This window comes from Lutjanus erythropterus, chromosome 6 (genome assembly GCF_056507025.1).
Source record: "Lutjanus erythropterus isolate fLutEry1 chromosome 6, fLutEry1.hap2, whole genome shotgun sequence".
NCBI classification, from domain to species: domain Eukaryota; kingdom Metazoa; phylum Chordata; class Actinopteri; order Lutjaniformes; family Lutjanidae; genus Lutjanus; species Lutjanus erythropterus.
The window spans coordinates 19,594,332-19,607,240 of record NC_139322.1 but is presented as its reverse complement, the minus strand read 5'-3'; the positions used below and the strand labels follow the sequence as shown (position 1 = coordinate 19,607,240).

General features: G+C 37.8%; 1 protein-coding gene across 1 annotated transcript; it reads left to right on the top strand.

The window, feature by feature from the left end:
- Nucleotides 1-423: 423 nt before the first annotated feature.
- On the top strand, nt 424-11,503 carry senp1 (SUMO specific peptidase 1). The gene is made up of 18 exons (XM_084721042.1): nt 424-1,052; nt 1,321-1,379; nt 1,551-1,732; nt 2,745-2,820; nt 2,937-3,129; nt 3,242-3,380; nt 3,477-3,595; nt 4,505-4,773; nt 4,906-4,969; nt 5,313-5,351; nt 5,450-5,534; nt 5,644-5,784; nt 6,956-7,087; nt 7,312-7,515; nt 7,604-7,683; nt 7,801-7,885; nt 8,777-8,872; nt 8,961-11,503. The coding sequence occupies exons 1-18, from the start codon at nt 919-921 to the stop codon at nt 9,021-9,023; spliced, it is 2,160 nt and encodes a 719-aa protein (XP_084577168.1). The 5' UTR covers nt 424-918; the 3' UTR covers nt 9,024-11,503.
- The last annotated feature ends 1,406 nt before the right edge of the window (nt 11,504-12,909 follow it).

Here is a 12,909-nt window from a genome sequence, read left to right as displayed (position 1 = left end):
GTTTATGTGAACTCCATTTAAAAATAAAGAAAATGTAGAATTGTTTTTTATTTTATCAGTATTGGTTGAAAAAAAAAATCCATATCATGCATCCCTACCCCAAATCTACTAAGTTATGTCTAATTATGAATGGTTAAAACGTGAGAACACACTGTGACTGATGTGTTTGGCAAAATGGTCAGCGTTCCACGATCGATTCATTCAAAATATAACTGAAAAAACACAGAATGCCATGTGTGAAGGTAGTCCCAGGCTAGATTACTGCGTCCGTATGTTTTCTACACGTGAAAGAGCCGAAGATGCTCGAGGAAGTCACTGCCGGTGAGTGTGACGTGATATTAAATGGTCTCCTCCGGTCTGTAATCAACCAGTAAATGACCAGTACACTAAGACCTACGGCATCGTGTCATCCAATCGCAATGCGCGATGGTGGCGCGTCTTGTTCAGCCATGTTGTGGTTTTGAATGAGGAAGAAGCGGGAGATATTATTCTTCAACGAGTTTATATGCAATTTAAAGTCACGTTAAGGATATATAAATGAGTTAGGCCGTGACTCAAAATGATAACCGTTTTTTCGAACGCGTCGGTTGCGACTTGCCGCTTTCCCGTTGGAATTTAAACACACTTCCATAAATTAGCCGTGTAGCTAACAACGTTAGCTAGCAGGGTAGTTAGCATAGCGTGCTAGCTAGGCAACTAGCTAATTCTCAGCTAACTAGCTAACGGTTAGCTCGTTTCACGGGAAACTAAAATGATATTCGTGAGGCGTGTTTGCTTTTGAAATAGCCTCAGCTAACCTGCCTCAGTCGAATGAAGCGCATTAGCGTCATTTGTTTTGACTATCTAGACAGGTAGACTGAAATTAGCCATAGCGATTTATCTTTAAACCAGCGGCGATATTTCTGAAACTTTTGAGCCATGTTGAATAAAATCTACGAATGGATAGAAACGAGCTTTGCCAATCTTCGCAATGGTGTACCAGCTGCGGAGGACTCCGATGCACACCGGGCACCGCGAGATGGTCAGATGAGGAGGAAAAGACCAATTGAATGGTATGAGCTGTTATTCCCTCGTGTAATCATAAGTGTGTGTGTGTTTAAAAAGACACGGAGTTAAACTAACTCCAAGTTGCTTTGAAGTTATTTAATGAATCCCTGTTAACTTACTTAATTTCTGTAGAACCGCCAGGCTTTGCCTCGCTGGTCTCTTAGCATAACATGTATTGTAATGCGAAGAAAACTGTTCATTGTAAATTTGTGAAAATGAATGAAATATGTTATTTATTGTAACTGAAAGCATTATTCTGTTTTTTTCCTGAAGTTTGGAAGATGGACACAACGTCGACCAAGATGGCTTAATAATAAAGAAGTCTCGAATGGGTAAATAAACTCTAACGTTATTACATGTTATACTGTGTGTATAAGAGGACATAGTTAAATCAGGACTGATTGTAACACCAAGCCCTATTAATGAATGTGCTACAGTGGCAGTATGTGAGGATGCATTTAAATCAGTGTTGCAGTCATTACAGTCCTGTCTGTTTTCTCCAGGAGATCTTATCGACACAGTCAAGATTGCAGCTGAAGGAGTTAAGACTCACAGCTCCAGTGTGGCTACATGGATGAGGAACAACGTGAGCCCGACTTTGAGAAATATACTGCCTGCCTCCCCTGGTCCTCCACCTGGAGAACCACAGCCTTCAACATCAGCAGCAGTCTGGGCCAGGAGGCCGGTAAGTTAACAATTTCTGGGGCCTAACTAGCACTGGGTGGTATGGCCTAAATTTTGTATCATGGTATAACTTGAGGCCCAGATGGTAATGGTATGGACAACAGTATTTTTGTTTTCTTAAAATATCAGTATTAAGGGCCTCTGAACGTGTAAAGTACTGGTATGGCAACTTTATGGTAGCTGTTACTGTATGCTTAACTGTAGTACTAGAACATATTTCACATATTACAGAGCTGTTTTAAGAACATTTAATGTGCAAAACTGGAAAAATACATGGAAAACTTTTTTCTCAAATATATCAAATGCATCGTCCTATGTATTTTTTTTAGCTCACCATTTTATGTTTTTTGTCTCACTTTTTAAACCAGAACTATGTCCATATGAAGGAAGTTACATGATTTTTTTTCCAACTCTAGTGTGTACTCTAGGCAATGGTTACAAACAAGCTAAAACAAAAACTGTCTGGACGTTGTCTGTCAAACTTATGCCTTTGCCACATATCTTAAAATTTGACAAAGCTCCAAGGATATGTTTTTTTTTTAATGTTTTGCAAATTCTTATCATGCCCTTCTCTTTATGTTGGGGCTGAGCTACTACAAATACACACAACATGGTGTAAAGTCAGCTGAGAGGCTGCGGTGGATACAGTGAAGTAAACAAAGTTAGGATAACTCAAAGAATAAAGAAAGTGGTATTTAAATCTGTTCTGTTTTCACTGCACATCCACTATCATTAAGTTTTACACAAGCACAATGCACTCACTGGACTGTACAGCATTTTTATCTATTTTTCATCTATTTTATGTTTGTTTCAAAACCAAACAGCATGGGCGCACATTTTCCTTACAGTTAGTTGGTACAGGCTGACGACAAATCTCGGGCCAACTTTTTTTCCCCAAGCAAATTGAGAGCTCTACTGGTCAGCATTGTATAGTCAGCTTGACTGTATATTCTGTCAAAATAATTTTTTTTTTACCCTCTATGAAGATGTAATTTATTTGTTTGGTTTTTAAGATTGGTGAAAGGAACTCTCTGGGTGCAACGTTTGCTGCTCCCTCTACTACATTGGAGTGGAAGACATCTAAATCAGGTAAGATTATCACTGAAAGCTTTGTACAAGCTTGATAGTGGTTGATAGTGTTTTTAGAGGCATCAGGCTCTTGGAGAGAAGTTAATTATTCTACTGTGTTTTTTTTCTAACTCCAGAATGCTTGCGTAATGAGAAGTCAATTATTGGATCAAAAGTCTGTAGACGACAAGTGTGCATGAGTCCTATGCATCGTGAAGTGCCAAAAACAAATGGGCACTCAGTCACCTTGCCACCCTCCATCACCCCTGAATTGCACCCCTCTCCACGGTTAGGCAGGCCCCTAAACCTCCGACCATACGGGACGCCAAGGTAGTCTTTGCGTTTTGATTTTTGCCTATTTCAAGAGTTGCTTTTTGTTATTTTACTGTGAACTACTGTTTTTACTGTTAGTTAGCGTTTGACAACCACTTTGTGTCTGCAGTTTGTTTAGTGGAGCAACAAACAGCTCCAGCACCACCATGTATGAGAAGACCTTTCCCATCAAAGTGGTGCAGAGCCCGACACACAGCACCTCGTCTGGCCGCATCCACAGAGTCAGGCCCCGCTGCACAGCACAGGAGGTCAGACATCAAACAATGAGGCACTGTGTGATTCCTTTTTAAATCAGTTGTTTAATTTCTTTGTTTACCTAATGGTCCTCTTCTGTGTTTGTCCAGTCTGTTCGTGAAGAGGAGAAGGAGGTCTACAGGCAGCTTCTCACCATGGTTTCTGGTGGTCAGTCGTCTTTCCTTCATAACGGCAGCTCACACACCATTGTGAGGTCACACAGAGATTTGTACGTATCCATACAAATGCAGTATACTGTAATAATCCCTAACTGAAATTGTTAATGAAAAGGGTCAAGACTTACAGGGTACAGGACAGAGTTCTGCCTGAATTCAGTAACAAGCCCATGGGGGTCTCCAGAAGCATATGAACTTAACAGTAGTACTCTAACCAAAACTCTAACCTCTGTTTGCCTGAAATGACAGATTACACAAGGTTTTACTTGCATATTTTTACAGCCATATTTCAAAGAGAGATTTCAAAAGTGCTGATACTATTTCTGATTCAGTGACGTTTAACCATGATTGTTTTAACAACAGCAAAACAATATTAATATCCATATATGCACAAAGGTTCAGCTAATCATGGAACATAATCCAGCTGGCAGAGGTTTGGACTTGAGTCATAAATTTTATTACTTTACTAAATAAGAAAACTTGCAACTCAGCTTGAGGCTTGAGCAAACTTTGTTTGACATTTGAAGTTGCCTAAAGAAAAGTAAGTCAATGCTCTGTTGTTAAAATGGCATTCAATCTGGTGGAGAGCATATTTTGACTTGTTTAGGAGTTGAAGCTCAAAGTTAAGGACTTGTGATTTGACTGAGAACATGCCTGTCCTGTCTTGATACTTGACTTGGTGCTTGAGTGCAAAGACTTGAGACTTAATTGTGACTTGCAAAACAATGACTTGGTTCCACCTCTGCTCAATACTAGTCACATGTATGCTTTGTAGCTGGAACTGTCATGCAAGGAAGACAACTGCCACTTATTTACTGCCACTGTCTCCATCTTTACAGCAATCACAAACTCTCTTTATTTATAATGGTAGTAATTGTTAGATTATAAATACTTGTAATAGTCCCTATCTATCCTTAATCACTTTGACTGTGCTGTGCTTTCCCCTGTCACTTTCTCATCAGCACCAGCTTCCTGACCACCAGTCGCAGACTGCTGCAGTTCTCCTCCCCTACTGGCTCAGCGGCAGGAGGAACTTCAGAGGCAGCCAGCAGCCCCCCCAGCCCCAGGGGCATGTCGAGCCCGAGCTTCAGCAACCTCCCGAGCCCGGTGGGGGCCTCAAACAGGTCGTCTGTGGACACAGACCTCAGCTCCAGCAGAGCAGCAACTATCACATCAGTTCCCTCCCCATCTGCTCTGCAGGATAACTCCTCTCAGGACACACAATCATCTGGTAAAGTTGTCACCCCCTTGTGTGTACAAATATAGGCATTGTGAACTAGGATATCAGGATATCATAAGTGAGTTTAATATTTTCTGCTAGCGTATTTTTTATTGGTTTGTAATCTCCTCTCTTTTCTTGCAGCTCATGATGGTGACTCTGTAATTATTGTAAATGAGCAAAAGGGTAAAAAACAAGACAGCTCAAGGTTAGTATTTGTCTACAGCCAGTCATGGTAATGATATTTTGTTCTTTGCATTATATTATTACAAATTACATTTCACTGTCTTTTGATATTAATGTGATGTGTCATATGATGAAACAATATGGTCATAGATGTCTAAACATTTCATATTAGATGGTGTAGATTAAATTTAATATATGTATATATATATATATATGTATGTATATGTGTGTGTGTGTATATGTATATATAACCAATATAACCACACCATGGTGTGAGTTGATGGAATAAAATCACTGAAGTCAACAAAACTTCCACTCTAGTCTTTTATTTAGATACACAATAACATATCTCTCTGTCTTTACAGTGTGCCATGTTTTCAAGCTGAGCTATGGATCAAAGAATTGTAAGTACACTCCAGTGTATTTAATGATGTAATTGAGCCACTCTTTACTGATATTACGTTTGAATAGAGGAAATCAAATATATTTTCTGCCACTGTAGGACAAGTATGTACGACTCTCGGGCTAGAGAAAGACGGAGACAGATAGAAGAGCAGGAGGCCCTCGCTGCCCAGCTGCTGCGACAAGTGAGTGATCACCACTAAAGTGCTCTCTCAGATTCAGTTTACTTCTATCTGTTGGTTCTCAACCTCTTGTTTCCCCACTAACCTGTGTCATTTTTTTGCTGATTCCCAGCGCCTGTCGGAAGAGGGGCAGCGCAGCCCAGACGTGGAGGTCCATGTACGAGTTCCCTTAGAGAAAGAGGTTCCTTTGACTCCTGTGATAGAAGAACCAAAGCCTTTGGAAGAGAAACCGGAATTCCCCGAACTCACAGAGGTGTGGTTATTTGTGTCTTAATGTGCATGCAATGTGCATGTATTTAGACGACCCACCCAAACAGACTTGCTCTCACTAAGAAGATGTATTTCTAAATTTCTTTCTTTTGTTTTTAAAACTACACAAGCAGTTGAGACTAATGAGTAACTAAATGTACCAAGTGCACTGTGCTTAAGTTATGAGCAAATGGATTTTGCCCCTTATTTAAAGGGTAGCTTTGGTATTTTTCAAACTGGACCATATTTTCTCAGGACAGTTTTTGAAATGAGTCTACACAGCTGGGGCCGTTAGCCACAAAACAGGCTCTGTAATGTAATTCCTACAGGCAGTTGCAAACAGTCAAAATACGTCCACTCAGTGTGACTTTTGCCACTGACGTGCTCAGATTTTAATTGTAAGTGTCTGTCAACATTATAGAAAGGATTGCTACCGAGATATGTCTTTTTTTAGGGAATAAAATCCTTTTTGTTTAACCAGAAAAAGCCATTTCATTGCTCTCACCAAAGCCACCAGACACCATTTGTAGAAACAGTACAGTAATTTAATCATCGTAAAACTTACTTGATTCAAACTAAACAAACAAAAAAAAGATTCACAAAAAAAACTCTTAGTTCATCTTTCCACTGCTCCAAGAATCACCATCTTTAGTTGTCTGGTTGAAATAAACCCTTTATTACAGAGCTAGATGTGAAAATATTTTGGCTCTTCATGCCATTTCTCCCTGCTGTCTCTTTGATGTCCGACCTCCTCTCCCTCCTCTCCCTCAACTCAGGGTTTATTTTGACCAAACCAGAGTTGGTGATGGCTGGAACAGTGGAAAGTTGAACCAAGATAGTTTTGGCAGCATGTTTAACAGCTGATGGCTGTGGTGGACTTGCTCAATGCTAGACCAATATTGTTGTCTCTGTTTGTCACTTAAACACAAAAACATGGGAAAATAGGGTTCAGGTTTAACAATACCAAAGTTACCCTTTAAGTCCTTTTGTATGGTCAGAAATAGTTAAAATATTAGAATTAGTGATACCAAGTGTTACATCTATAAAGGTTTTTTTTGTTATTTCTAGAGGCTGTCATGCCTGATTTTTAGGAACAAAGTCATATATAATGTGAATATAAGGGTTAAATTAATAATTCTTGCTATCTCTCATGTATGCTGTCTCGTTCTGTTAAGGAAATGGAGGCAGAGGTCAACAGGGTGTTAAGGATCGGCAGCTCTCATGACGTGTTAAGTGAAGGTTTTGGTCTCAGCCTCACACGCAAAGACCTGCAGACCCTCAGCAACCTCAACTGGCTCAATGATGAGGTGAGTGCACATTATCCTCAGTCAATAACTACATTAAATAATATTTGTGTGGATTATCAGTAAGCATTCATTTTGCACCAGACACACAGGCACCACACTGCCCCTTTATATACATCAAAAACACATGAGCATGATTATATTGTGCAGGTAATACTTGTTACACAACTGAGCCATACAGTAGTGTTTGTCCAGTTAATTAAAACTGTCCCTCTTTAATTTCTCAGGTGATCAACTTTTATATGAACCTGCTTGTCGAGCGCAGCAAGGACCCCAACCTGCCATCAGTCAATACCTTCAACACTTTTTTCTATCCCAAGCTGCGCAGCAGCGGCTACTCTGCTGTCCGCCGCTGGACCAAAAAGATGGACATCTTTGCTAAAGACATCCTTTTGGTTCCTGTCCACTTGGGGGTGCACTGGTGCCTCTCTGTAAGTCTTCATGACCATAACTGTAATGGAAATAACAATCCTGGGATTTATATTGCAGTGGTTTTTATTGTGAAACTCTTTCTCCCAGGTGGTGGATTTCCGCAAAAAGACTATCATGTACTTTGACTCTATGGGAGGAAACAATGATGAAGCCTGCAGAATACTGTTGTAAGTTTCAGTACCATATTTGTTTGTCTGTATATTTGTGGAGAAAAATGTGATTCAAATTGATTTTCATGAGATATCAGTGTAAAAAAAGTTTTTTTTGTTTGTTTGTTTCCCCAGTGACTACCTGCAACATGAAAGTAAGGACAAGAAGGGCAAAGAGCTGGATACCTCAGGCTGGACTCTGTACAGCAAAAAGCGCAATGTAAGTCCCACACATGAGGGCGCAGTGCATGAAGTGGTCTGTTTCCATTGTTGTGCCATGTCATGCTGTGTTGTCAATTTACATGAATTTAGGATAGGTTTCCGTTATCAGCAGAAAGTTCCGGGTTCTAGTTCATGGAGCTAGTAGTATTTCAATTCTCGGCCAGCTGGTCCTGGTCCATGATGCATTGCAGCATTGTTACCAGTTGACTGCTTCTAATATTCTTTGTGTTACTGTTGTTTACATTTTATAGTGGTTTAATTTGCACCACTTTTGTAGTCATGCAGCCAGAACAGAATTTCGTTGCTTCAGCTACTTGTGAATCCATCTGCAAATTTTCTGTAAAGCCCCCTCTAAGTTCTTCATAGCTAGCAATTATTTTCAGTGTAGATGGGCTAAAAATATTGGATACTTTAAGAGAAATTACCAGAGAAGTTGCCTTGTGTTTCAAAGTTGTGTCTCCTAACTTTGAATTCACTTGTGGAAACATACTATCATTGGTTTCTGGTTGTGATTAAGGGGAAGCCCAGCCTGTAGAGATTTTTAAATCTTTGTTTGGTAATTTATTGTATTTCTAAGTAAGAGTGGTGCTGCTTACGATGTTGCTTTGTGTTACTATGACTTTTTTAATCTGGGTAATTGGAGCAGGGTTACATCTGAAAAATGAAATGCAGAGAAACGATACTATTGTACAAACTATGAACAGTGCTATTTCATTGTGAAGAAGAAAATATCTCATGATGCTTGTCTATGAAAAACCTTTATGAAAAAATTTGATAGAATGTAAATCAAAGCAAAATCTTATCAGTTACTGAAGTAAGCTGGTTAATTGCTGTTACTGATCAAATATTCTGTCACACTTGTGCTGTGTTATTGTTCCTTTATTCTCAGGAAATCCCACAGCAGATGAATGGTAGCGACTGTGGAATGTTCACATGCAAATATGCAGATTACATTACCAAAGACAAGCCAATCACATTCACACAGGTAACCATATACCACAAAAAATAGAGATTTATTTGTTAATCTCTATGATAGTGGCATAAAATTTGCTTACATAACCTTTTCTTTACAGAAACACATGCCCTACTTCAGAAGAAGGATGGTTTGGGAGATCGTGAACCACAAGCTGTTGTGATGTCACTATGAGGTTATTGAACTCCTGTATTTGGCTCACAATGTTTCAAATACGAATTGCAACGACGGCTGAGCTACATTCAACAGCAGGATCCATTTGTCCTTTTCTGGGAAAGACTTGCACACCAGCTCATCAGATCAGGAACCAGCTCTGTCACTCTGCATCCTCTATCCCCTCAGCTGGATGATGCTGGAGCACCAAGCACTGCCTCCCAGAACTCTACTCAACTTGGTTTTTTTTGGTGCGCCCATGGAGCATCAGTACAGCAGCTGAAACACTGCGTGTTTTGTATTGCCCAGCCAGAACGGTTCTTGAAATCACACTTTTACTGACTTAAAATCATACTCTGAACTGCAATGTTCAGTTTGACGCAGACGTACAAAGTTTACATGTTTTTGTCTCACAGGGAAACAATGAGCACATTATGCTGCGTCATTTTTATAACGACAGTAATGCTTCATTTTGGTATCACTGTCAGTGTTTGATAATCTTAGTATGTGCGAAGGAAAATTGACGTTACCATGCAAATACGAATGCCTACAAAACTTTAATTTGAATGGCATCTAGTCTAAAAATCTGTCTCTTTGTATTTGGACATGAGACTTATTCTCTTTTGTTTTGGTTTTCCCTAACTTGAACATTTCACTGGAAACAGGATTATTTTTGTAATTTGATTAAAACGCACAAACGTCTTCAAACATGACATTGCCTCAGAGTATGATTTTATAATAAAAACAGAATGTTGTCTTACCTTGCCTCTGACTTGCAAGTGTAACAAAAAGGTCCTCGTTACACCCTAAAACTGCAGGGTATAAAAAGTTTTGCCATTTCATTCTTACCAATTAGTCTTGATAAAAGATTGTAAATTAAGGTCAAAGTCTATTTTATGTATTTCAGAGTCTCTTTTTGTTCAACAGCAATTTTTTGGGCATATTCAGTATATTTTGAACTTTGTACATACGTAAAAACATATACAGCCTCTTGAACAGTGTAATATACTTTTCTTTACGTATTTCCTATATTTTTATCTAGATTCAAGTCTGTTTTAGAAATAAATTCTCATGTATTGTGACTGTTCTTTGTGTATTACCTCAAAATCAGCTGGGTTTGATATTAAAAAAACTGCCACATTTGATAATTTGATAAACATGAGAGAACCTGGACATGTCTCTTTGATTATTTGAAGTGTCTATCTCTTTTACAGGCTATAATGTGCAAATGGTCCCTCGTGTAATAAAAAGCACACAAACCACAGTGAAAAAAAATTTTATTAAAAAAAATGACAAGTTGAAAATCAAACCAAGTTAAAAGTTTAATAGCTGTAGGGTTTTTCCTATCAAGAAGACAAAGACCTGCATCATGGCACAGACAAACATTTACTGAGGAGAGGTTGTTTAATGCACAAAACAAGACTGCACAGACATCGTTGAACGTGAGTTACAAACTGACCCCGTATGTGACTTGATATATCGAATGACCTTCAGCTAAAAGATTTCTAAATACTTAGCAATCCAAAATTAGCAGCAATAGTTCTTTAGACTCAATAAGCCACCATTAAGTTTCTCTTCAATATTTTGGACATGAAGTAGCAATTAAAAGTTGCAAATATTTCTTTGCTTCATAGATCTATATTCAGAGTAGTTTGATAAAACAAACAAAAAAGATCCTGTCAACATTAGCAGTGCATGAAAAACAAACAAAAAAAAAACCCCAATTCCAGTTAGAGGTCAAGCATACCAAATCTGAGTAGCACTTCACCGTCCCTTCCTGTGAAATCTAAGGCATTTCTGTGAAGTTAAATTTTCTCCTGGAAATGAACTGTTTCATGGTTTAAAAGAGGAAAACAGCATCAATTACTCGGCAAGAAAGCAGGTTAACAAACTACTAGTAGACGGGACACACAAAATCTTAAAACATAAAAATTGCAACTGGATGGAATGGAGAATTACATCTAACACAACCTCTGTGGTGTCCATGTAAAATAAAAGCTGGGTAGATGAGTGAGCAACCCGCCTTCGTTCACATAAAGCACACCTGCTATAGTTTTTTTCAGAGTTCCTACATTTCCTACAGTCATATTAAAAACCACATTTTGGTATGAAATAGTTCCCTTTTAATGCAGCAATTTGCTTACAGTTAACGAACCAAAGATTACAGAGGTGTATTGCTGCTGTGCCAGAAGAAGAAAAATGGATCAGTATCACTATATAACATGAAATGTATATTGTTATACAAGCTATTTTCACTTTATTACAACACAAATTTATAACATGATAACAAGAAACTTTTCTTGTTTTAACAATACACTATTTATCTTGTTATAACCTGAAAAGTTTCAGATTATAACCAGATATCTTTAAGTTATAACAAGCTATTTTCACATATCACAATATACAAACTCATCACATTATAAACTTATTACATTCTTCAATCTATTTTGTTATTGGGTGAAAGGTTTCATGTTATAATGTAATAACACTGTAATAACAAAAAACGTTTTGTTTAACAATATAGTATTTATATTGGTATAACATAAAACGTTGCATGTTGTAACATGATTGAACTTATATTGATTATTTTGTTATTACACAGCTTTGTTAAATATTCTAATTGATCAATTGCGCCACTCTAAGCTCTCTTATATCTGAATATGGATGCAGTTCTGGTTATTGACTCTGGAGGAGTAATAAACTAATTTTCAAATCAATAATTTTTTTTACAATTAATATTTCCATTAAATTTGTGAATCAAGATCTGCACCACCCTGTGGAGGTTTATTTCTCAGTAATGACCTCATAACTGTACATTATCTCTAAAGTAAGTCATCACATTATAACAAGAAACATTTCAAGTTAATAACAAGAAAATAGCATATTGTTAGAACAAGAAGAGTTTTTCTTATAATGATGAGTGTGTATGTTGCAGTAACGTTAGAATAAATAAAAACATTTTATTATAACAATAACATTTTCATGTTATATCGTCATACTGACCCTTTATTTTTTCTTTCTGGCATGGCAGCAATATGCTTCTGTAAAAGATGAATGTGTCAGTCAGAAAACAAATAAATCTCAACGTATGCATAATGAAAAATAAAAGCCATGTGAGCCAGAATGTATCGTGAGGTGATCCATTGTTGTAATGTGAGGTGTCTCTTGGATATCTGTAGTATTGCATTTATAAGGATAATAAATTAATTGCATAGATCATCAGACCTTGGGCGTGTTTTCCGAGCACTGGACGGAAGAGTTAAAGGATGTGGACACAGTACCAGCTGTGAACAGCCATGAGACCTACTGTAGTTGGTTATTGCCTGTGTGAACCTTTGACACAAACTGAATCTACATTGCTCTGGCAGGATGAGGTAAGTCAAGGTTTTGAACATATAATTTCTCTGGCGTTGTTCCCAAGTGCTTTGGGAAACAACTCTGTAACAATCCATCTGAACCTAGCATACATAATTCATCCATGAACAGGAGTCATGTTCACAAAGTGCCAACATCTGAGTGACACAGACAGAACTGAAACATCTGTAAAAAACATTAAAGCCTCTTTGACATCAACACTGAAACCAGAATGAGAGAGAGAAGTATGCAAACATACAAACAAATCACTATTTCAAAATAAAAGAGAGAAGTTGAAAACATCTATTTCTCACTATTTGAAGCACACAACACACTATCAAAAATAAAATCAAAGTTTCTTTGAAAAATAGGATCAATCTTAAAAGTATTAAAACTGAACTTTAAAAAAAACTTAAGAAAACCTTTAAATAAGAAATGTAAAAAAAAAAAAAAAAACACGAGGGTGAAAAACAGAAATAGATGCAAACACACAGCAATGACCAGTATCAAAGCATCTCTACACTGGCCGTAATAATCCACCT